Raw genomic sequence first — 27,368 nt, forward strand, 5'->3', positions numbered from 1 at the left:
CTTGTCAAGAATATATTGAGCCTCTATTTTTTATATTTTAAGTAGTTATTTTTAAAAATAATTAAGAAAATTTTGTTGCCTTGAAAAAGTGAGTTCTGTTTATAATATGTAAATTTCTTTTAGATGATACATTTCTGTTCAGAGGTATTTCATCTTTTCCTGTTAATGTTTAAGAAGGATGAAGCATGTTCAAAGATAATTTTATCTTAAGAAAAATTAGAACTAAATTGGAAATTTGTATCTATTTTAAGGAGTATTTGTTACTAAAATAGCTTTTATAATATGGCATGTACTACATATATATATATATATATATAAAATATATATTCTATTCACATATATTACTTAATCTTAGAGTCTTTCTGGAATAGTATTGCTGAAATTGTCTTTTAAAAAATCATCTTCTTGCAACATCTTGCAGAAGTAAAATATCTGGAAGCCTAAATTTGTGTATGACTTAGTTACCTGAAATCTTAAACAATAGGTCCTGAGGCAGGTTTAAGCTCCATGCTGGGATTCTTTTTATTTAAACCACAAATTTTAGGTACTTAATTAGCCTAGTCCTTTCTTACCCTAGTCCTAAACAGCACTGCTTCTATAGGTTTTTGGAAGTGGTGTAGTTTTCACCACCTCATTCAGAAGCTGTTTTTTAATAGACAGTGTCAAAGTTTGATGCAGTCCTTTTTACAAGTAGTCCTTTGTCTGCATGCAAAGGACCATTCACTTAAATAAAGTACTGGGATTTGCCTTCATTGCAATAAATCAGTATGTGATCTGGCTGCACCATTGCCAGATATGATTACGTGACTGAAACTGAACTTAACAGCTTGGCTTAAATTGATCTGCTGAGGACCTGAAAAGAAGAGCAGTGATTGATAGTATGTTTTCCTTCATGTTGATTTCTGTTTAAACACGTTGTAAAGTAATAACCTTGAATGAGATAGATTCTGAGTTTTCACACCCTCAGTAAAAGCGTCCTTGTTAATGTTCTCCGTGTCAATTCAATCTCCCCTACAGCTGGCTGAAGAGCTGCAGAACAAGCAATTGAACAGTGAGATCCGAGAGTTGTTGAAATTACTGTCAAAACCCAATCTCAAGGTGAGGACGTGTTATTCCTGGGGTGTGTGTGTGTGTGGGGTGTGTGTGTGTGTGTGTGTGTGTGTGTGTGTGAAAAGTCTCCTTTTTCCCGTACTGGACAAGATTTTGTTGCTTCAGGAAGCAGCTTTCAAATGTAGTTTTAAAGAGAGGAAAATATATTGATAGTAACAATCTATCAAAGGGAAAAGGAATTGATATTACTCTTGGATTAAAATATTGTAACAGACTTAACAAAAATACCTTAGTTGGCAGCTCTAGATTTTAGTTGGACTTTTTGGAAGAAAAAGCAGTATAAAGGAAATAGTTTAACTTCAAGATCACTATTTTTCATCTCTTAATTATTTAAATACTGAAGCTATTAATAATTTTGTTTAGGTTACTTTTACTTGGACAGTTTGTGATGTTCCAGTCCACTGAGAAAATGAACCTATCTTTCTATAGTGTTATGTTTTTATGTAATATTTTTACAAGTACCTTTCCCCCTAATATTGACTGGTATCATCAAATACTTTTGGTCCACAGGTAATAAAACTGTGCAAAAGTTTTGAAAAATGCCCTTCCATCATTTAAAAATCAATCAACAGACATTTGTTGTGAACAGTCACATGCTTACTATTCAGTAAACATTATTAAATATCTGCTGTGTGTCAGATAATGTGATAAGCACTGGAGATAAAAATAACAAGAAGAAAGACAGCCCCAGCCCTTGAAGAGCTTACAGTCTAATGAAGTAAGACAGTCCACAAAAGGAAGCTGAAAGGAGGAAGTAGATAGAGCACCAGAGGATAGCAGATATGGGGGTGTGATGGATGTGGAGTCAAAACTGAGCAGAGAAATTGGGGGAGAGGAAGGGAAAAGTGGCTGGAAAATCTGAGCTCTATTAAAGGGAGGCTTTGGAAGAGTTTTTTGCTCTGCCCTCCAGTCCTCCAGGCAGAGGAGAGAGGCAGCCTAGGATTTTGCAGTGTTGAGTACCAGAGCTGAAGCAATCTCCATGGTGGTGACCCTCTCCGGGGGGCAGCATGAGGTTGCTGGAGTTGAAGCAAGCAGAGCAGCTGGGGGGAAATGGAGAGTTTGCACATACATACTCCATTCTTCTCTAAATCCTGTAACTACCTATTTGAGATTTAGCACTACTAGTATTACATTTAAAACTTAATTGTTACATAGATCTTAACTACTTATGACTTGCACAACTAACAACAACTGTATGTAAGACACTGTGCTAGGTACTGGTTATGCAAAAAGATAAGAAGTGCCGTAGCCATTGATTTGAAGGAACTTGTAATCTACTATGGAGGTATAAAAATTTCTGAGTAAGGCTATGACAACATCATATTTGTACATTAACAAGTTAACAGGGTGGTTTTGTCATCTGTATGAAGGGCTAATTGGAGAGCTGAAAACTTCAGATCTAGAGACTATTTAGTAGTCTAGGGTATTAAAGAAAAAGTATTAATACTATACTACATTTTGTGTTTTTAGGCTCAAGTCTGCCAGAAAGAATTTTATTTAATTTCATGTTAATCTGCTATCCAATTATTTCAAGATTGGAGAGAGATGTCCAAACTGATATAATTCCACATGCCCTCTAACATGATTCTCTCTCAAGATGATTTCAGATAACCTTTATAGCAATCTTGAACAAGAAATCACAATATGTAAAAAGTACAGTTTGTGTTAACATTTCAGAATTATTGGGTCCTAGACTTGTCACCCGCCTTTCTAAGGGGTATTTCCTAGGAGCCTGGAAAAAGTTTTTTAGAGCAGAGTCATATTGATTTTTAATATTTCAAGAGAAATTAAAAAGGGAGGCTTTGAAAATGCACAAGGAATGTGTGAATTAAGTTATTATTGGTAAGAAAGAAGGCATAGATGGTCATGATACTGAAGAGGTAAAATTTTTTGGATTTGGGTCTGGGAGTTACAGGCCAGTAATTTCTACTACATGAGAAGGTGAAGCTGACAAATCTCTTGAGGTCAGGAGTTTGAGCTTCAGGAGATTAGGCTCCTAGGTTGTCTGCAGTAAGTTTGGTATTAATTTGCTAAACCTCTAGAAACGGGCAGGGACTCTCACCTCACATACACACCAGATTGCTTGACAAAGGAGGGGTGAGCTGACTCAGATTGGAGAATGGAACATGTCGAAGCCCATGTTCCGGTCAGAATGGGATTGGACTCATTAGTAGCCGCTACACTTTCAGTCTGGGCAAGATAGGGAGAATTAGTCTTTAAAAAAAAAAAGAATTTGATAACTTGGGAACTAATTGGATATTGTCAACTTACTGGAAGATATGAGAGAAGAAAGATAGAAAAGACTCCTAGGTTTCAATCCTGAGTGACTAAAGATGGATTATGATGTGGCCAATACAAGTTCGGAAGTTAAAAGGTATTGATAAATTCAATTTTGACATGTTAAATTTCAAGTTTCATTATGAAAACCAAATAAGATTCTTAGTAGGGAGTTGGAAAGTAAGATTAAAGTAACAACGATGGTGATGGTAGCTAGCATTTATATAGCACCTACTGTGTAGCAGGCACTATGCTAAGTGCTTTACAAATATAATCTCATTTGATCCTCACAGCAGCCTTTGGAAGGTAGATGCTATTATTATCTCACTTTACAGATGAGGAAACAAGGGCAAAGAGAGGTTAAGTGACTTATCTAGGGTTACACAGCTAATATGTGTCTGAGGTATACGTAAAAGCTGGACAAACAAGTTTGTTTGCTGTCTGCATAGAAATGATAACTAAAACTGTGGGAGTAGATGAGGTTGAAAAGGCCAGAGGGGAATGAAAAGAGATTAGGGAACTGAGCCTTGGGGGACATACAAACTTAAGGGGACAAAAGGAGTAAGGGGAACTATCCAAAAAGATGAGAAGGGAGCTACCAGAGGGGTAGGAAGTAAACCAGGAGAGAGCTTGTCATGGACACAAGCAAAGTGAGATCATCCAGGAGGTCAAAGAGGTATTAAGCAGTTTCAGATGAGGAAAGATCGAGGAGTGTAAAGACTGAAATGAAGCCATTGCATTTGCTTATTGAATAAGTCAGTAATCATTAAGCATCTGCTATGTGGTAGGCACCGTACTCAGCACTGGAGATGCAAACATGAAATTTTGTATTTGATTTCATTAGACTTGTCTTTGTAGACAGTACACAAAAGGGAGATGAAGGGGTAGGAAGAAGAAAGGTACCTGGCACAGGTTATAATGGAAAAATCTGAAGAGCACATCCAGGCGGGAAATGAAGAGATGGGAGGGCTGTGTAGGTACCCTCTTTAAGGGGAGGCTTTAGGAGGAGCTTATCCATCCTCCAATCAGAGAGTCAGGGGGTACTGATGAGCTGTGAGTGTCACTGCCAAGGAGTCCATCTAATAGAAAATCAACAAAAGAATGATGAATGGATGGCCTTAATTTTCTGAGTTAAGTAAAAGATCAAATTATTTTCTGAGGTAGATGAGTGGTAGGTAGGTACAGAATAAGAAGTTTTAAATATGTTCTGGGGGATGTGGTCAAGATTCAATAAAATTGACTGAAATAACTGTTGCATAACAGCCCCTAATTGAGATAAGATTATATACATTCCCTTCCTTCAGTAGTTGTCTTCTTCTGTAGAATTGGAATGATGAAAACAGGTGGTTGGGTTTCTCTAGGTCTGAGATCCACAGGGTAGGGCACACCTGTTTGGTTGTCATGTAGGTGAAAGATTCAGACTTGAGCGAGCGTGTATTACGGTGGCTGCCCCTAGAGTCAAAATTGAAGGAATAATAGTGCTCATTCAAGTCTATGTAACACTTTGAGATAGAACATATATTCTTCTCACGAAAACTCTGATGTCTGCATATGGTTTTTTTCCCTAATTTATATTAGAAGAAATTGAGGTTGTTTAATTGACTCGTCTCCACAGCAGAGGAATCAGGGGACTTGGGGTCATGATAAGAGTGAAGAACAGAATTCAGAGGAGTAAGATTGACGGAGATGTGGAATGACAGTAGATGAGTCAGTTCAGGAGGTTTCAGAGGGAATTAACTCGGAGGATCCTGTTTGACGTCAGCAAACATTCCTTATGTACGGACTATATGCCAAGTACTGTGCTAAATGCTGGGGATATAAAGAAAAGCAGAAACAGGCCCTGCTCTTAAGGAGTTCAATGTCTGATGGGAGAAACAATATGTAAAAGCAGCTTGTATAAAAAATAAATTGGAGATCATCTCAAGGGGCAGGCATTACCACTAAAGGGGATCAGGAAAGGCTTTTTGCGGAAGGTGGGATTTTGGTGGAGACTTAGTGTTGTACTTGGAATCAAGAAGCCCTAATTTCAAGTCCTGCTCTAATACTGACTACCTGTGTGACCCTGGGCAAGTCATTCAACCTCTCTCAAGAGGTGTTTGGGGGCAGCTAGGTGGCGCAGTGGATAGAGCACCGGCCCTGGATTCAGGAGAACCTGAGTTCAAATCCAGCCTCAGACACATAACACTTACTAGCTGTGTGACCCTGGGCAAGTCACTTAACCCCATTGCCCAACCAAAAAGAAAAAGAAAAAGAGGTATTTGGGGTAGGAGGAGGGGCGAGGAACAGAAAAGCAGAAGGGATTGATGGAAGGTCATCATGGAAAAAGTATCAAGAGTCAAGAGTGGAGCACAGAGAAGAATGAAGACTTGTCTGGCCTGGGCACTTTTCTTAAAATAGTTATTCTTAGGAGCTTAAGGAATTGAGATCTCAGAATGGTCATCAGAAGTCTATTTAAGACTCTAAGGATGAAGGTAGAGGATGAGGAAGAGAGTAAGCCAGTGGTTCTCAAAGGGTATATGATATTTAGCTAGGTATGCTTCAAATTATATGGAACTTAAACTTGTATGACTCTCTCAGTGCTCCCACAGTATACTATAGTTCCTCATGTCAAAAAAAAATAACACTCTACAATGAACAAAAAAAAGTGTAAGAATCACTGCTGTAAGCCAAGTGTTGAAGGCATTAAGGAAGGAGCTTACTAGGGGTCACACGATGTATCTGGGATAATTACCTACAGAGGAGGACAGATTATTGAATAGTGGCAAAGACGGGATAGGGAGAAAGAAAGAGTATCATCTTATGGCTTTTTGAACCAGAGGGTTTAAGAATCGTATCCAGTGTTAGATTGTTGATGGTGATGGATGTAGAACACTCAGGGGAAAACTAAGAGAGACAGCCTAAGAATGAAACAGAGTTTGTTGGCAATCAGTTGGAATTCCAGTGGGCATACTGCAAGGTATATAGGCAGGCAGAAATAAGAACTGGGGAAGGAAACAGCTTCAGATGAATCTGGATGAGAGTGTAGGGGAATGAATTTCACTGGAAATCTTTGTTTCCACTTCTGCTAAACAAAAGGAGAAAAACAGAAATATTAAACACATCCTTTGCTGACATATATAAACAGTAAAAGGTGTTTGAAGAAAGGATACAAACTTAAATGGAGATTAAACAGTTTAATTCTAAAGATTGTTAGGTCAAAGAACAAATCTAGAAACAGATTATTCTATCAAAGAAAACGACGACAGTAGCAACACCTAGCAAAACTTGGAATTCAGTCAAAGTCATTATTGGGAAATACATATCTTAAATACTATCATCAGCAAAAGAGAGAAAAAAAACCACAGATCAATGAATTGTGCATGTAACTAAACAAATTAGAAGAGTAATAAATCAAAAATTCTAGCTCAGCACAAAAATAGAAATTCTAAAAATCGAAGAAGAGATGAAGAAGATTGAAAATAAAAAAAAAAACTTGAATGAAGAAATAAAACTCTGAGCTAGCTAAAAAAATAGGTAAACCAGTAGTATGATAATTAAAAAAGGGATTAAAAACCAAATCATCAATATAAAAATTTTAAAATAGAATTTACAGCAGATTAAGAGCTTAGCAAAATGCTTGCCACAAAGCAGACATTTAATAAATGTTTATTGAATTGAATGGAATTGAAGAGGAAATAATGAAAATTTTTAGAAATCGTTTTGCACAAGTATGTGAGCAAAACTTTATCTATTTCACTTATCCTTACCCTCCTAGTCTTGCCAACTTCCTTATCTTTATTCTTCTTCAGCCTATACCTTCAACTTTTACTTTTTTAATTCTTAATCCTTTTACATTCTTATTAATTGCCTTTGATCTTGACCTTTTTTCAACCTGTATCTGAGCCTGGAGAGACGGTTCACCTCAAATTTTCCTCAGTTTTCCCAAATTTTTGTAAATTTTTTCTCCGCAAAATCAATCTCTGACCTATTTCACTGATCTAAACTACAAGTACCCTCCATGACTTGCATTTCTGTGTATAGGTCAACTCCTGTTTTCTTTTTACTCATTATCCTACAAACTTTTCCCACGGAAGCTGGAAATAGATGAGTGATGTGCTTAGTACCTATGGAAAGGGAAACTACCTTAAGAAAGGCATATTCTCTAGAAGAATTGTGGGATAGCAAAACAAGCCAGTTCAGATGAAGTATCAAGGCACTGTAGGGGAAAAAGGAGGTACTGTGTGCCAGAAAGTCTAACTACTGCCACCTTGATCACCATCCCCCTTCAGATTCTAATGGATAGAGTCCAGGACCCTGAACCTAGGAAATGGGAAAAGCAGGGTCCCCTTGACCACCAGAACTGCTTCCAGACCAGTCCTGACAGCTGTCACTGAGGAAACAAATCATTATGGAGAAGAGGACCATCTTCCCCATCACTGCCAGCAAAAACTACTCACCAGTGCCACCAAGAATCAGGCATAGGAACCCTGGAAGTGATAACATCTTCCAGACCATCAGCACTGCTTCCAGCTCAGCCCTCATAGCCATCATCTGAGGAAGCAATTTCTGTGGAGAATGGGCCAGACATCCCCACCAGTTGTCCACCAACTGCCACTTATATGGCAGGTAAGCCAGATTAGCTGAAGCAGCAATGTGCCCTGAGGGTGCAGTAGGAGGCAGCATAAGCCAGACAAGTCTAACCATCATCACCATGACACCATCCTCCTCCTCAGACCTAGATCAAGACAGCCCAGGATCCTGAACCCAAGAGCTTTGGGAACAGCCATGCTTCCAGCCCAGTGGCCTCCATAGTCATCATACTGAGAAGCAGCTCCAATGGAGATGTAGCCTAGCAACTGCTCCTTCACATGCTACCCCAGCCACATCTGCAGAGCACCCAGAAAAAGAAAATTCTTGTCACCAAAGTCCTTGATATTGTTAAATGGTTCAACATCAGAAACTGATATGATTTTATTAGTGGGAATGACATTAAAGACAGGCATTACCATCTCCTTTGCTACTACACTCTTAGGACTAGGGGGTCTTTCCACCTGAACTGCAACTGAAGCCTTCAGTATGTGTTTACCCCCATCAGAATGTAAGCTTTTTGAAAGCAAGAACTGTCTTAATTTTCTATTTTTATTCATCATGCTTAGCACGGTACTTTGCACATAGTAAGTACTTAATAAATACTTCATTCATTCATAGCTTAAGAGAATATGAATGGGTTGACATTCGATACGATCACAGATCCATGTTACCCAGCCCCATGTGGGCTCTCACTTCCTGATTTCCTGTCTCACCTCCCTGCAGAACCTCTTCCAAACTTTCCTCTAGCCTGCCACACCTTCCCCTGCTCCACTGATCTTAACTGAGAACCTGCCTCTTTATTGAGGAAATTGAGGTCATTCACTGTGAATGGGAACTCCCTTTTCTCCTGTCCTCTTCATCTGAAAACTCCTTAATATTGTGTCCAACTTTTATCTCAGTCTCAGAAAAAGAGTTAACCCTTCTCCTTTGAAAGGTTATCATCTCCAAATATGTACTTGTTCCCATCCCCTCCAGTCTTGTCCAATTGCATCCTCAGTCGTCTCCCCTCTCTCTGAAATCTTTGACCTTCAATCAATCAATCAGTCAATCAATCAATACCTTCTTTTGCCTTCAAACCCAAGATTCCCTCTTCTTTTAAAATAATAACCAACACCTTCACTAGATACAGCCAAACTGGCTTCTCTGTTCACCACACTGGACACTCCATCTTCTGTTTCCATTCCTTTGCATTGGCCAGCCCATGTACCTGGAATACATTCTCTCCTTACCTCTTTCTTGTAGAGTCCTTCTTTTTCTGTGAGACACAGTTGAGTACCATTGTCTAAATGAAGCCTTTCTGGATCCCCCGACTGCTAGTGCCCTCCCTTCCAAACGACCTTATATTTAATTGATTTGTCTCTATTTGTATTTATTAATTTTATATTTGTGCTATATGTGCTTATTTTCTCCTTTATTAGAATGTAAAAGCTCCTCACAAGTAGGAATTTTTTCATTCTTTTTATTTTCAGGGCCTAGCACAGTGCCTAGTGCATAGTAGGTGTGCAATGTATATTTGATGATTGATCATAAAACCATTAAAGTTCAAACACAGATTGCTCTTACATACAAGGAAAAGCCCATTTTAATACTGTTGGAGAACTGGCATTAGGTAATAATCATTTCAGTAATTTTCAGAAGGTTTTCAAGGAAACTTGACAAAATATCTATTTTATTTTGAAAAGAAAATATGAGCAAGATGAAGATTTTTTGTAAGGAGCTGTTGTAAGCATTCATTCATTTTGAGTTCAAGATTTTTAAATACAGAATATTCTTACATCTTATTAATACTATTAATTCATAAGTGCTTTTATATTCCCATCAAATTTTATTTCCTTTTAGCATTAGTGAAAACCGTCCTTATATTTCTCTATCTTTAGGTCAGGATTTCTTTTAAGTGGGCTGAGGATAGTCTTATTTTTCAGCTGAGAGACTTTTTGCTATTCTCCCAGGTGACTTGTTCTGCATTTGGAGTGTATTATCAAATGAGTGGTTATTCAGGCTGATTTATTTCATGGGCATTTCCTTTCGTTGCTACTTCCTGAATAGAGTTTTAATAGCTATTCTAATAGGCCATAAACTCTTGATTTTTGAATTTCCAGGAGCACAGAATTCTCTCATTTTGTAAGCCTTGTGTAGATTGAGGTACACAGTGGAAACCTAATGTAGATTCTGGAATCCTGAAAGATCTACTTATGTCAAGGAGCAAATCAAAAATGGTCAGTTAAAATGTTAGTTTGTGTTTCAGTGTAACGTTTTACTTTTAAACAATACTTTAGTGATTTATTTGGAGTTTGACTTCGTTTTGATATAAAAATGTAGCTTAGAATTGCTGCCTGTTAGCTGTATGGCTAATCTCATAGGATTGAGAGTTGGAAGGGTCCTTGAAAGAAGAGTCTGACCACCTTTATTTTTACAGATGAGGCAGCTGGGGCCCAGGGAACTTAAGTGACTTCACCAGTCTCATAGTGAGATTTTAATTTGAGGTCCTCTGGCTCTAGAGCTAATGTTTTTTACATTGTACTACACTGGTTCAGGTTTTTTCATATATACCTATATCTCTAGATATCTAGATATCTATCTTTATCTGTAGAGAGAGCTAGAGATGGAATTAAGATATTATAGAGATGTTATATGTATATATGTACAAATATAATATATGTGTATATATGAAGATTATATAACATATATATATGCACACACACATATACCTATATTCATATATGTATACACACATATACAAAATGTAATCCATTTTTGGTGAGATTTTAAATCAGAAAAACGTCTTTCTTGCATTTTTCCCAATTTTCTCTGGATAGCTGTGAAATCCAACTTATTCATTAATTATTACATATAATTCCTTTCTTATCTTTTAATTTTGTTTATATCCTTTCTTACTGTCAAGTTTCATAAACATTCTGTTAATTTTATAATTGTTAGATTTAATGTCTGCTATTTTTTGTTTTTCCATTGTCAAAGAATATAACTTTTCTTACTTTACCTATTTCTATAACTAAGACTGTTTGAACCATGGTCTGGGCATTGTGTTAAGGTGAAGGGGATATCAAGACTTTAAAAGATTGTGTGTAAAGAGCTATATTTTCTTATGACATAATATCCTGCATCATCTCTACCTACTGAAATGCTCCTTCCTTGTCAGCCATTCAATCCAGTTTACCAAGAACTAATCATCTGTAGAAATCTATATTGGGCATTTCTAGTTATACCTTAATAATCAGACCCTTGAGTTATCATAGGCAAATGTTAGAACTTCAACATTAAGCAATTGCAAGCAGCCACGGTTTAGCCCTTCACATATATTTAAGTGATCAACGGATATGTGATTATATATTTGCTACCATTTACGTAGCATTTTTACAAAACACTTCAGAAATATTATCTCATTTTATCCTCACAACAACCCTGGGAGGTAGTAGGTTCTATTATTATTATCCTCAATTTACAGATGAAGAAACTGAGGCAGAGGTTAAGTGACTTCTCTAGGGTTACACAGTGTAATCTTAAAACTCTAAGGTACAACTTGAGCTCTGGTCTTCCTGACTCCAGGTCTAGTGCTCCAGCCACTGCTCCACCTAACTACTTGACCAATCAAATTAAAAAAGAAAGAGGGCAGAAGACCAAATAAACAAAATGCCAAAGGAACAAGATGAAATTATAGCAAACCAGAATAAATAAAAGGAATTATCAGGACCTACTATGCACTAACAAAACGAAGAATGGCAAGGAAACAGGAATACCTTCAAAAATACAAAATATTCATACTAACATATAATCAAATAAAGACTCAAATATTCCAGTATCAGAAAAGGAAATAGAATGAACTGCATTGGAACTATTAAAGAGAAAAAATTTCCAGTCTTGATTGATTTACAGGAGAATTTTATCAAACAGTTAAAAAACAATTAGTACTAATACTTTACAGATTATTCTAAAAAATTGAGAAAGCAACCTACCAGATGCCTTTTATGAAACAAATATAGTTCTAATACATAAACCATAAATCAAAAACTGTAAACCAATAATATTAATGAGTACTTATTTGTACGTTTTCAATAAAATCTTGTCAGACAGACTATAACGTTAATCATGATTAAATTGAATTGACACTAGGAATGCAAGAATGGTTCAACAATCGGAAAACAGTCAAAGTAATCATATTAAAAATTTAAATATCAAAAATTACATTATCTCAATAGAATCTGATAAAAAGCCTTTGATGAAGAAAATTCTCATGTTTTTAAAAGGCCCTATAAAATATAGGTATATTTTCTTTAACTTCATAAAAGTATCACTCTAAAACAAAAGCAAACACATGCAATGGGGATACACTAGAACCTTTCCCAGTAAATAGAAAAGTAAAGATGCCCAATCCTCACTATTATTTGATAATTCTGAAATGATAGAAAATGATAGAAATGATAGAAAACCAAAGAAACAAATTAAAGTCACAAACATAAGTAAAGAGGAGATAAAACTAGTCCTTCTTGTTTCTTGACATGATGTTTTACTTAAACAATCCTAGAGAATCAGCAAAGGTGCTAATAGAGACTCTAGCTTTACCGAAGTTTCAGGCTACAGAATAAACCCTCAAAAATCAACAGCATTTCTGTATAGTAATAGCAAAATCCAGGAGGCAGTGATAAAAAGGGAAATTCCATTGAAAGTAATTTCAAAATACATAAAATATCTGGGGATTGTTTTCCAAAAGTACATAAAACACTTGTATAGATTCAATTACAGACTGTTCCTTACAGAAATAAAAAAAAAGAACTTAAAAACTGGAAGAATATTCAATGCCCCATGCCAATATAATAAAAATGACAATACTGCCAAAACTAAATTATACTTTTAATACAATACCAGTCAAATTATCAAGATGGTACTTTATAGAAATAGATAAAATAACAGAATTAACCTGGAGAAATAAAAGATGTAGACTATCTAGGAACATAATGAAAAGAAGTAGAGACAAGGGGAAATAGTATTTCCAGACCTCAAACTATATTATAAAGCAGCAATCATAAAAAAACCTCTCTGTTATTGGTTAAAAAATAAAAAGGTAGATCTATTGAATTACTTAGACAGAGGACAGGAACAGTAGAACTAAATAACCCAGTGTTCAATAAACTGGAAAACATAAATTACTTAGGAAAGAACTCCGTATTTGATTAAAAAAAAACCGTTGGGAAAACTGGAAAGTATCTGTCACAAAATTAGATTTAGATCAAATCCTTATATGTTATTCCGCAATGCATTCTAACTGGTTATGTAACCTTAGTATTAAAGATTTACATCAATTGATATATGTGTTGGTTTCCTCATCTATACAAAATCTTTGTGAGACTCGTTATATTTGAATTGCAGGAATCCTTGATGACCTACATGTTATAGGATTTCATTGTTGGTTGATTTTGAGAAAGCATTTGATTCAATAAAAGACAATACTGCTTTAAAGGCTCTCACGCACAGTGTTCCCATCCATATTTCATATTATGCAATATTCTGTGAAACATATGAATCCACAACTGACTCTGTGATCACGAACATCTATTGCAGTATAAATCAGGGAGAGTCTAAATTGAAGGGGAATTCCCTGTTGATCATGAGATTTTCCATTAGATAATACTCTGCAAATATACAAAACATTATAGTGCCTCCTAGAAGATTATTAACAGCTCAAAAGGGTTTGATCTGATTATCTACAAAGGAAAAACCTAATGGATAAAGTCCTACTTCTGGGTTCCATGAGAGAAAGTCGTAGGAGAAGGAAAAGAAAAGAGGAGACATAAGCCAAATGGGAGAAATTTGGAAAAATTGGGAAGAAATTGAGGGAAATTTGAAAAACAACAATCTCCAGGCCCAGATAGTTATTTAGTTCTTAGTTCAGAGTTGAATGATCAAATACAATTAAGGAGGACATAAAAGGAACAAGGGGAATCTTGGAGGATTATAAATAATGATCTAAATCACTAATAATAAGAAAAATGCAAATCAAAAGGGCCCTAAGATTTTATATCACAATGAACAAATTGTCAAAAATGATAAAAGGTAGAAATAGTCAGTGTTGAAAGGGTTATGAGAAGATTGGCACACTAGTTCATTGTTGGTGGAGCCATGAATCAATAAAAACAGTTTTGGAAAACAATTTGTAATTATGCAAATAATGTGGATAAAATACCCATTCCCTTTTACCCAAGGCATATACAGCATGGAGAACTTTGACAAGAATAAAGTCCTTATATACAATAAAATATTTATAAAATGTTCTTTGTGGTGTGGTAGCAAAGAACTGGAAACAAAATAGATGCCCATCAATTGGGGAATGGATAAATTATAGGACATGAATGTAATGGAATATTACTGTGATGTTAGAAAGTATGAATATGATGAATATTGAAGCATGCATTTTCTTCTTTTTCTTTTTTCCTTTAAAAATACTATTTATTATTAGGGATGACTCTCTGGGTGGTAAGTGGGTAAGGGATACTAGGAAAAATTCTGGTAATGTAAAAACAAATCAATAAAATGTTTACTTAAGTAATTTTTTTTAAAAAGAAAAAGCTTTTGAAAATACTATAACATTCATTCCTCTTAAAAGCTCTAGAAAATGTGGGAATACATTGACCATTCTGAATGTAAGTGGTATATATCTAAAACCAGAACCAGAATTTTATGTAATACAGATGAACTAGAGGCATTTCTAGTGAGATCAGGCATAAAACAATGATGTCCGTTATCGCCACTGTAATTTGGTATGAATGCTAGTTATTGCAATAAGACAAGAAAATGAAATTGAGGGAATAATCATAGAAAAAAAGAAAATTACCATTTTTGCAGATGATATATTTTACTTAGGACCCTAGAGTGTTGATGAGCAATTAATTGAATCAATAACTTTAGCAAAGTAGCAGCAGGATATAAAATATATTCACACAACCTATCAGCTTTTCTGTATATTATCAACAAAACCTAGCACAAAAAGATAGAGAATATCTAAATAAGGGGCAGCTAAGTGACGCAGTGGATAGAGGAGTCGGAAGAACCTGAGTTCAAATCAGGTCTCAGACACATGACACTCACTAGCTGTGTGACCCTGGGCAAGTCACTTAACCCCAATTGCCTTGCCAAAAAAAAAAAAAATCTAAATAATTCAGAATAGAATATATAGATTGCAGATATACACAACAACTATATGAATACCATTACAAAACTTTTTATAGAAGCGACAGACCTAAATTATTGGAGAAATATTTATTGCTCATGGGTAAGTAAAGCAAGTATAGCAGAAATTTAGTGCTGTGTTACTCACATTACCAAAGTATTACTTTATTGAGTTAGAAATAATACTAATGAGATTTATCTAGAGAAACAAATGATCAAGAATCTTAAACGACATCATGGGAAAAAAAAAAGTAAGATGGAGGACCTAGCAGTACCAGATCTTAAACAATACTTCAGAGCATTTATCATTAAAAAAAGATCTGGTTCTGATTTAAAAAAGGGAGAGGTCAATCATTGGGACGGATCAGGTATATAACATACCAAAGCAAGTGAGCACACTAGTGTACAGTTTGGCAAAACCAAAGACCTCAGCTACTAGGCTAAGAACTCATTCATTATTCGACAAAAACTGTTAAACTGGAAACCATTGAGGCAGAAAACATAGTATAGACCAACATATCACCTCCAATGCTAAGATAACTTCAGAGAGATACGTAGCGCAAAAGGTAACATAGTAAACAAATTAGAGTAATAAGCAAGAAATTACTTTTCAGATCTATAGATAGGAGAAGAAATCACAACCAAAGAAGGGATAGAGAATATCCAGAAGATAAAATGAACAGTTTTGATTACATAAAATTAATAAGTTTCTGAACAAACAAAACTAATGCAGCTGAAATTACAAGGGAAGTTGGTAACTGGGAAAAAAAAATCTTTCCAACAGGTTTCTGTAATAAATTTCACATACATACACCCACCCACCCAATAGGTCGCTAGTTGTGCACCTGCCAGAGCATGGGGGCTAATGAGTGAGTACAGTAGGGATTAGTGTTTTCTACTTTTAATTAATAAGGCTGCTACCATGCAAGGATTCTTTGTGTCATGTCCTGCAGGAACAGCTGTTTAACTCTTGCACCTAATTCATTTTTTGAATTTCTGAGGATTAGTGAAAAGAGGAGAAAATGTCTAGTCTTCTGTCTTACTGGTCATATAACCTTGAACAAAGCTGCTTAGCATTTTTATCAATGACCTGGACACTGTCATTCATAGGTAAGTTCATCAGATTTGCTGAGGATACCAAACTTAGGGGTTAGCTAACCCTCTGGATGCCAGTCATGTTGGTGGCTAGAGCATTTTATTGGAACTAATGATTTGAAATTCATTAAGGATCAGTGTGAAGTCTTGCATTTGGATACAAAAAATTCAGCTTCATGTGTAAAGTTAGGGAGACCTCTTCTTTGTGTCCAAGTTTGTTCACTATAATTTCATAGCATTCAGTTCCTATTTTGTTATTGATGTTATTATTTACATAGTTGAAGTCATTGTATATATTGTTTTCCTGGTTCTGCTTATTTTGCTTTGGATCATTTCATATCTTCAGTGCCTCTCTGTATTAATAATAATCATAATTTCTTGCAGTAGAGTAATATTGCATTCCATTTACATACAGCAGGTTGTTGGTAGTCACCCTTTTATTTTCAGCTCTTTGCACAATTCACCTATTCAATAACATTTTTTTTTATTTGTTTGTTTTTTAGTGAGGCAGTTGGGGTTAAGTGACTTGCCTAGAGTCACACAGCGAGGAAGTATTATGTGTCTGAGGCCGGATTTGAACTCGGTCCTCCTGACTTCAGGGCTGGTGCTCTATCCACTGCACCACCTAGCTGCCCCATTAATAACCACATTTTATTAGTGTTGTATGACAGTGAGACATGGACTATCTCAGTTTGAGAATGAATATCACAGAGAGAGTAGTGAAAAAAATACCAAAGGAGTATTTTGGTATTTTTTATGTTCTATTTTTAACTTCAACTATTAGTAAGTTTTAGCAAATCCTTTTCTTTTAAGTATCTTCACTGGTCTTATTTTTCTCCAGTTATAAATGAAATATTTTACATGAATTTGTTAAAACAAATTATTTGATCCTTGTTAGTTTTTAAGTATGCATCTTCTATCTTAATCCCGTGAGCCTGTTAACACGTAAGTTTTCTGAGTTACTCTAGGATTCATGCCTTTTAATTATGTATGTCATTCTTCAAGTTTTCTCTTCCTCAGTTTTTACTGAGAAGTATGCTTGGATCATGACCAGTTCTTTTTGATATATAATCTCTTTTGTGGCTTAAAGGATTTTTTCTTTTTCTTTGTATTTTTGACACTTGGAGATTATGTGTCTTGGTGAGCTGCATTTTGGATTTCTCCTTGTTGGAACTCCGTGAGTTCTTTCTATTTAAAGAGTGCTTTTTGTTCTTGATAATTCCATGAAGCTTTCCTGGACTATTTCTTATAACATAGCGTTCATATTCTTCTCTTTTTTAATGTATTTTGGATCGCCAGTTATTCTAACATTTGATCCTGTATCCTCTAGATCAGGCACTTTTTCCTGTATTGCTTCCAATTGTCCTTTTAGTTCTTTTATCTTCTTGGATGTTCTTCTACTTCTGTCATTCTTTACTGCATTAATTTTGTTTTTTGCTTCTTCCAGCAATGTTTTTGCCTTGTGTCTGTGTCATTTTCAATTTTGATAGGTTTTTTCCCCCATTTTTCCATGAGGTTTTTAGAAGCTTGACTTATCTCCCCTTAATGTCTTTAGGGTATCAGTAATTCAATCAAGCTTTTCTCTCGGCATTTCTTGTAGTGTTTGTTGTTGGTGTTTCTTCAGCTTGCTTTACTTCTGTTACTTCCATCTTGTTACGATGAGTAGGATACTAGTCTTGGAGTCGGTAAGACCATGTCGCTTAATCTCTCTGAGAGTCAGTTTCATCTATGTCATAGAATTGTGAGGATCAGATGAGCTGATTTTTGTAATGGCAATTCTTGTTATTATTACCTTCCCTGAGGAGATCATATACCAGTGCTTTATTTGATGTACTACTATTAGTGGCAGCTTATATTCATACAGTATTAAGGTTTATGGAAAACTTTTCTTGATATCAACATGTATAGTTGAAAAAGCACTGCAACAGGAATCAGAGGGATCTGAGTTTGACACCTAGCATAGTTACTTATTAAGTGTGTCAGTTTGCTCTTCTGTAAAACAAAGCATTTGGATTAGATGTTGGAATCATAGAATTTGGGGATTGGAAGTTACCTCAGTAGCCAATCTGGTCTAACCCACAAAAAACAGCTCTTTTTACCAAGCAAGTGCTTGTCCAACATCTGCTTGAAAACCTCCAGGGGTGGGGGGACCCACCATCTCTTGATTCCTAAGGGTCCCTTTATAGCTCCGGGTCCAATGACTTATGACCCATAACGACCTTGTGAGGAAGGGTGGTTCAGTTCGTAGTATCACCATTTTACAGAGAAAGAAATTGAGTCGCAGAGAGGGTAAGCAACTTGCCCATAGTTATATAGTTAGTAAAGCTCTGATTAAGTCAAATCAGCAAGCATATCTTAAGCACTTAGAACATTCTAGGTGCTTAGCTAAGCACTGGGAATATAGATACAAGCAGGAAAAAAAAATATTTTCTTCCCTCAAGCTGCTTACATTCTAATTATCCTGTATTTGAATGCAGGTCTCCTAATTCTAAGTAAAGTATTCTTTCTACTATGTTACAAATGAGAAAAATCCATGGCCGTGACCTTGACTTCTTTTGAAACTGAAACAAAGTGCATATGATTTTATCTAGGAAAAGTCTGTGTCTTAGCTATACTTTTGGAAAAGTAAAGAGATCAATGAAGTTGCTGCAGTAGTTGCAGAATTTCTTGTATCCTGAAGAGGTTTTTGACAGTATTAGTAAAGAGAGTGATCACAATATAAATAACAACATTGTATAAAGTCATTGACTATTAGGAAACATAGCAACTTGGTATAGATCTGTCCAAAAAGTTGTGTCACCTTTCAGCAGAGAGAACTCTTGGAGCTAGGAAAAGGAGGAGTCAGAGGAAAATATAAAGAATAATTCCCCTAGTATTACTTAATAAATCTGTTTTCTTAGCCATTAAGCCATTTGCTTTGCTATTAATCTTAGCCCATTTCTCTTTCTCTTTTATGTCAGTTATAATGTATTGATTTTTTTATATCTGTACATATAGATACATGTAAAGAAGCACTATATTATGTCATAGGATCTTAGTCTTTGATGTTTTAGAATATAAACTAGTTTATAGAGATAGTGCTTTTTAATTTGAATACTTTTTTATATGCATACTGAATAAATTTTACTTGATGATAACAATGATCTGTCATGTATGCAAAACTCATCTTCCTAAATGAAGTATCAGATGCAACAGGTCATGAAACATCTTCCTTCAAAGCCTTTGTCTAGGTATAATTCATCACCTGCGTTTTAATTCATATTGGTCTGTGACTGATCCTTGCTTTACCCTTAGGTTTTCTGCTTTTATAAAAATGGAGAAATTTCTATGTAAGTTTTTTCTTTTCAAAGCATTTGCTTTTAAACTTTGTAATTTCTTGTTCTTTATAGAGTTGCATAATTATAATTTAAACATTTTTCTAAAGCAAGTACTGTGATTTTTGTTAATAATTTTTATGGATACTATTATTTATTAACTTGTTCCAAACATGTATCAATCTCTTACGTTGTATAAAGCTCTGCTTATACCTGAGGAAAGTAAAAGGACTTCATGGAACTCGTGGTCTAGTACAGGAATGATTAAGTTCAGAGAACAAAACAAAATAAACCACGTGCTACTGTGGAAGGTACAAGAGGGAAAATCCTTACCAACAGGTATCAGGATATATCAGGAAAGGCTGCCTAGAGATGGTGGCATTTGAACTATACATTAAGGAATAGGTAAGAATTTAATAAGCAAAGAAAGAGAGTTGGCATTTTACTCTCAGGAAATGGGTTAAATTCAGAGAGATGTGAGATCATAGTGTATTTTTAGTGTGCTATTTACTCAATAAATTCCAGTGGCTCCTTGTTGCCTCTAGGATAAAATATAAATTTCTGTTTAGCTTTGGAAGCCCTTTACAACCTGGACCCAAGCTATCCTCATTGTATGTCGCTCTGTCTCCTGTGCACTGTGATCCAGACAAACTGGCTTCTTTTTTTTCCTCATACATGACACTCAGTCCCCTATCTCTGCGCCTTTGTCCTGGCTGTCCTCCATGCCTGGAATTGTCTCCCTGTTTACCTCTGTCTCATTCAATCATATTCTTCCTTCATTACACAGCTTATCTACCACTTTCTATTCAAAGCCTTTCTTGACCCCCCAGCTACTGATGCTCACCCTCCCTTATTTTTTTATATTTAGCTACTTTTTATTTTCCTTAAACTTGTAAACATGCGTTTTCTCTCTCTCTTTTTAAATTTTTTTTGAAGCATACTTTTTTTTTTTGCTTTATTTTGCTTGGGTTTTTTTGTTTTTTGGTCTGTGTTTTCTTTCTTTCTTTTTTTCCCCCAGGTTATTTATGTATTTTTAGTTTTCAACATTCACTTCCACAAGATTCTGAGTTCCGGATTTTTTCCCCATCCCTCCCCTCCCCCATCCCCATGATGGCCTGCATTCTGATTCCCCCTTCATCCAATCTGTTCTCCCTTCTAATACACCCCTCCCCCCTTCTCTTATCCCATTCCCCTTATATTTTCCCGTAGGATCAGATACATTTCTATACCCCTTTGCCTGTGTATCTTATTTCCCAGTAGCATGCAGAAACAATTTCTGACATTTGTTTCTAAAACTTTGAGTTCCAAATTCTCTCCTCTCCTCCCTCCCTACCCACCCTCATTGAGAAGGCAAGCAATTCCACATAGGCTACATATGTGCAGTCATGCAAAACCCTTCCATAATTGTCATCTTGTGAAAGACTAACTATATTTCCCTCCATCCTATTCTGGCCCCCATTTGTTCTATTCTCTCCTTTGACCTGTCCCTCCTCAAAAGGGTTTGCTTCTGATTACCCCCTCCCCCAATCTGCTCTCCCTTCTATCACCCCTCCCTCTCTTACCCCTTCCCCCCTACTTTCCTGTAGTGTAAAATAGATTTCCATGCCCAATTGGGTGTGTGTGTTATTCCCTCCTTAAGCCAAATCTGATTAGAGTAAAGTTCACTCATCCCTTCTCACCTCCCCCATCTTCCCTTCCACTGTAAAAGCTTTTTCTTGCCTCTTTCATGTGAGATAATTTACCCCAGTCTACCTCTCCCTTTCTCCTTCTCCCATTACATTCCCCTCTCACCCTTTAATTTTCTTTTTTTAGATGGCATCCCTTCATAGTCAACTCACCCTGTGCCCTCCCTCTCTCTCTCTGTCTCTCTGCCTTCATCTCTGTCTCTGTCTCTGTCTCTCTCTATATATATATGTATAAAAATATATGTGTATGTATATATATTCCCTCCTACTGCCCTAATATTGAGAAAGGTCTCATGAGTTACAAATATCATCTTTCCATGTAGGAATGTAAACAGTTCAACTTTAATAAGTCCCTTGTGATTTCTCTTTCCTGTTTACCTTTTCATGCTTCTTTTGAGTCTTGTATTTGAAAGTTACTTTTTTTATTTAGCTCTGGCTTCTCAAGAATGCTTGAAAGTCCTCTACATCATTGAATGTGAATTTTTTCCCCTCATTGATTACACTCAGTTTGGCTGGGTAGGTGATTCTTGGTTTTAATCCTAACTCCTTTGACCTCAAGAATATCATATTCCAAGCCTTCTGATCCCTTAATGTAGAAGCTGCTAAATATTGTTATCCTGATTGTGTTTCCACAATACTTGAACTGTTTCTTTCTAGCTGCTTGCAATATTTTCTCCTTGACCTGGGAACTCTGGAATTTGGCTATAATATTCCTGGCAGTTTTTCTTTGGGAATCTCTTTCAGGATGTGATTGGTGGATTCTTTTCATTTCTATTTTACCCTTTGGTTTTAGAATATCAAGGCAGTTTTCCTTGATAATTTCTTGAAAGATGATGTCTAGGCTCTTTTTTTGATCATGGCTTTCAGGTAGTCCAATAATTTTTAAGTTATCTCCCTTGGATCTATTTTCCAGATCAGTTGTTTTTCCAATGAGATATTTCACATTTTTTCATTCTTTTGGTTTTGTTTCATAATTTCTTGATTTCTCATACAGTCATTAGCTTCCATTTGCTCCATTCTAATTTTTAAGGAATTATTTTCTTCAGTGAGCTTTTAGCCCTCCTTTTCCTTTTGGCCAGTTCTGCTTTTGAAGGGATTGGCTTTTTGGATCTCTTTTGCCATTTGGTCTAGTCTATTTTTTAAGGCATTATTTTCTTCAGCATTTTTTCTCTCTTGATGAAATGTAAGGCCCCCTGAGTATTGGGGATTGTTTCATTCTTTGTATTTTTATCCCCAGAACCTAGCACAATACTTCCTACATAGAAGGTATTGAATAAATACTGGCTTATTGATACCATGTCAGTGAATATATATCCTAGATTGTTTAGGGGTTTGAATGCTAGGCAAAGAAATTACATGATCAAGTCTATTCCTGTGAGTGGTTACTATTTGAAAAATAAACTGGAGTTGAAAAGAAGATGGTAGGGGGAGGATCAAGAAGAGATAATTGTAATAGTTCACGATTGGTCATGAAGACCTTTATTAGAATAGTAGAAGTGAGAATAAGGAGGAACTGATTAAACTTGTTAAATGATTCAATTTGAGAGAGAAAGGGAAGAATCAAAGATAACTCCAACATTTTGAACTTTGGAGATTGGGGGTATATTGGTGCTGCTGACAGAAATGATGAAGTCAGAAGAAAAAGCTGCTTTATGAGGAAAAATATTATATCTGTTTTAGACATGTTGAATTTGAGTGCCAATGGGATAGTCAGTCGAAAATATACTGCACGTAGTCTGGAACTATAGAGTAAGCACTGGTTCAGGCATCAGAGGACCTGGGTTAAAATTCCACTATTGGTTTGTTATCTGTAAAATGATAGGATTAGAATAGATAACCTCTGATATCCCTTCCTGCTGTAAGTTTTTGATACTACAATCTATTGGGAGAATTTAGGAGAAAGATAAGGATTGATCATCTCTGTTTTACAGTTACAACCCTTCAAAACATGGCCAGTCTTCTTATACTTTCTTATACTTTCCATCTGGAGAAATAGATTGACTGTATCCAGTGTTATAAGCTGGATGCTTATGTTCTGTGGACCTGAAGAACAGCTACAATATGGAATTGACCCTAGGGGTTTCTAAGTTATGAGACTGTGTGAACCTGATGACGCACAGCATCTTGTTTTCTGTTTCCTGCAAATTCCTCAGTACAACAGGTAAATCCATCACTTGAAGTCAGTGGACATGAGATTTCCGTCAAGGAATTACTTTTTTTTTTTAAAGGAAGTATGTATATTGAGGGATTAAAATTTATTCTAGTCAAAACAGGAAAATAGACTGTAAGATGAATAATATTAACTAACTTAAAAGTGTTGCCTGCCAGGAGCGTTAGTACAGTAGAGACTAATATAGAACTACATATGTATACGTTTTAAAATATTTTTGTATTTTTAAGTTGTAAAAGTGGTTCCATGGCCAAGTAGGAAAAATACATAACAGTATGTAATTATATTTAGTCAGGAATATTGAATATGAATATTTATCCAGAGCTTTATTTTATGTGTGCTGTAATAATTACTTACATTATTCATTTGGCAGTCATCTACTGCATTGAGATAACTCATCTATTATTTTGTTGAACTTTTTTATTTAAAATATTGCTTAAGCCTTTTCCTGTTTTTGCCTTGACTTCCTAACTAGAATATAAACTCTTTGTGAGTTGGGTTTTCTGGAGGTGGGGGAAGGGATGATATGACAAAGGGCCTTCATTTAGCAGAGAGGGTAGAGGCCCCTAAGGGTAGAATCAGGAATGGATGGATGTTGTAGAGAAGTATATTTTGCCTTGATATAAGGAGAAAAATTACTAATACTTAGAGCTGTCTCATGAAATGAGCTACTTTGAGCTACTACCATTACTCTCAAATTTTGTAATTCTGTATCTTTGTACCTCAAATACCATGTAGCATAGAGTGTAAGATTCAGTGGAAAGAATGCTAGATTTGAACTCAAAACCTAGGTATGAGGCAACTAGGGAAGTAATAGGCCTAGAGTATGGAAGACCTGAGTTCATATCTTGCTTCAGATACTTTCCAGCTATGTGACTCTGGTCCAGTCACGTTATCTCTGTCTCCCTCAGTTTCCTCATCTATAAAATGGGAATAATAATAGCATCTACCTCCCAGGGTTGTTGCAATGATAAAATGAGATAATATTTGTAATGTACTTCATAAACCTCTATATTAATGCTCCCTATTATTATTAATCTCATTGCTTTTAATTTGTGAAAAATCAATGCCTATTTGTTAATTTTATTCAATTTTTAAAATTGTCAAATTACTCATTAGCATTCATTGTTCTATATTTTCCAAAGGATTTTCTTGATTTGGTAACCTATTTGAAGACGTATTTACTCAGTGTTACTTAAGAAGCAGGACATTAAAGATATAAGCAGTTAAAGGAAGCAGCACAGTCTGAATTTTTAAAAAATAAAATGTAAAATATAGCTTAGAGCATACTCTTTGAAGTTAGGTCTCTGAATTGAATGCTTTAAAGTGTGTTTTCACTTAATTTGCTAGTATATTGGAAAACTATGTTAGAACATTTATATAAATTTCCATTTTTCTCCTCCAGTTTCCTGGACATGTTCCATATTTTAGGAAACAGCCACATACAAGTTATGCCCTTACCCACCAGTGAGGGAAAACTTCCCCTGACCATGAGTTCTTAGATGTTTTTAAGCTCTTTTACTTTGACTGTTGTCACAAAGCATCACTCCATTTTAACATTCTCATCAGTGTCAGTTCCCTCAAGATCTCTGAATCTCCAGTAATCATAGTCCCAGTAAAATGAGGAAAAAACCCAAGTATCATTATATTGTCATTAAGTCATTTACGATGTTTTTACAGTGTTAATTTTTTGTATGGGATTGTGATAGCCTCTGAACAAAATATATTGTTAAAATCCTTATCTCTAGAATCTGGATATCTAAATTGTTTATCCAGGGAATCCCAGAAGTCTTGGTGCACTTTTAAGCTACTAAAACTTAATTATGTGTTTGCTTCAGTAGCATATACACTGAAATTAGAATGATATAGATGGCTTTTGCCCTGGAATGATGTGCAAATTTGTGAAGCAGTCCATATTTTTCAGCCCTAGTCACACTAGGCACTTACCTGGCCTCAGGGGGTTACCCCCTTAGAAACTCAGCCCTGCCCTGTCCTCTGACCTAATCATACACTTAGTGACTCCCATAGGTAAAGCAGATTGGGATTTGGGATATGATGGCAGCCAGGACCACAAGTGAGAGACCCTCGCCACCCACTTCTGCCCAAGAATAAACAGTAAGGGATTAAACAGCTTAATTGTTAACACTTCAGTAATTTAAAACTGTACTAAGACTTTTGGGACTCTGTATTATGACTGAAATGACTGGAATGGAACGTTAATGGTCAGCCATAACCTCTCTCCTGGCCTCTGTTCTCACATCAACTGCCTCTTGGACATCTTGGATGTCCTCTAAGACATCTCAAACTCACCATGTCTAAAATTGAACCAGTTATCCTTCAAAACCCTCCACTCTTCCAAATTTCCTATTAATATTGAGGGCCGCAGCATCTTCTCAGTCACGTTGGCTGACTCTGCATTTTTCTTCACGCCAGATATCCAATCTGTGGCCGAGTCTTGTTATTTCTGCTTACGTGACATCTCTCCTATAGGTCCCCTTCTTTCCATTCACACAGCCACCCCACTGGTGCAGACCGTCTTTATATCATCCTGATGTTGCAGTAGCATTCTAGTTGGCTTCTTGGCTTCCAGTCTCTCCTGCTCCCCTTCATCCTTCATTCAGCCATCAGTGATCTTACTTAAGCACAAGGTTGTTCAGGTCAACTCTCCCCCTACTCAGTAAATGTCAGTGACTCTCAATTACCTTCAGAATAAAAAACAAAATTCTCTGTTTAGTTTTTAAAGCCCTTTACAACCTGGTCCCTTTTTAACTTTTCAGTCTTCTTATACTTGACTCCCCTCCACCTACTCTTTGATCCAGTTCACTGACCCACTTGCTGTCAGTCGATCTTATTCACGGTGTTCCATCTTCCAACTCCATGCCTTTTCGTTGGTTGTCCCCCTTGCCTATAATGTGGTCTCCAGATTTCTACCTCCTGGCTTCTTTTGCTTTCTTCAAGACTCAGTCTCAAATCCTACTCCTCTCTTTGGGACTTAAAACCTTCCACAGTTTTCTCTAGCCTCCCTTAAGAGATTGAGTTCAAGTTACTACCCTTCATGTATTCCACCTTTCAGCCTACTAGCTCTTCCTTATACATGACATACCCCCTGTCACCTCCATGTCTGTTGTCACTTCTACCTCTTAGGATGGCCCTGCTGAATTTTAAGGCTCACCTCAGAAGTCATCTCACTTCTGAGCACAAGTCCTTTCCTGATTTCCCCCTAATCCCGCCACCTAGTTGTTAGTGTTTCCCTTGGGGTGGCCCTTCACAATAAAATAATTTAAACATCATTCTTAACCTTTTGTCTTCTCCTGTATTAAGTCTGAGCATGAGTAAAGCATCTAGTACAAATAAAAATTGTCATAAGTAAGTGTTGGAGGTAGCTCTCTTAGTTTAGATGCAAAGTTTAAATGAAATTATGTACTTGCAAGTCATTGAACATTTAACAAAAGATTTACTTTGCCTTAACACAGCAAGCACATGCCATAAAGTCATTTCCTTATCTGATCACAGTTTACTGGATTTCCACCTCTCCCTTAGCTTCCAAAATCAAACCTTGCTCTTTTTCCAACTATCATCTCTAATTACTCAGCCCCTCAACTCTGTCTCAGGCTGTCAACCCTGCACTGGCCACACTCATCTATTGCCACCTTGATCCCTTGGTGAACCACTTAAACTCTATAGTGTTGTCTTCTCTTGAGTCCCTTGCCCCCATCACTGATTGTGCCTTGTGAAGCCTCATTCTTAGACCCCTCTCATCTTCACTCTTATGCTACCGAATGAAGGTGGAGAAAAATCACACAACCATCCTAACTCGGTGTACTGCAAATTTATGTTATGTAACCTCAACTAAGTGTCTGCTGCTGCTGTTCAGTCCTTTTGCACCTCCATAGTTAGCACACCATCACACTCACTATGGTTGTTCTTCCAAACCTTTTCATCCCTCCTCATACCTCCAGTGCGTGCCCC

The 27,368-nt window shown here is 36.2% G+C and overlaps 1 protein-coding gene across 3 annotated transcripts in view; it reads left to right on the top strand.

The window, feature by feature from the left end:
* MPP7 (membrane palmitoylated protein 7) overlaps positions 1-27,368 on the top strand; it is a 256,221-nt gene that overhangs the window by 133,955 nt on the left and 94,898 nt on the right. For all 3 annotated transcript variants that reach the window (XM_027841614.1, XM_027841613.1, XM_027841612.1), the window contains exon 5: positions 1,018-1,098. In XM_027841614.1, the coding sequence (XP_027697415.1) occupies positions 1,018-1,098 (81 nt within the window). The remainder of the gene's footprint in view (positions 1-1,017; positions 1,099-27,368) is intronic.

This window comes from Vombatus ursinus, unplaced genomic scaffold, assembly GCF_900497805.2.
Source record: "Vombatus ursinus unplaced genomic scaffold, bare-nosed wombat genome assembly UNPS02014861.1, whole genome shotgun sequence".
NCBI lineage: Eukaryota > Metazoa > Chordata > Mammalia > Diprotodontia > Vombatidae > Vombatus > Vombatus ursinus.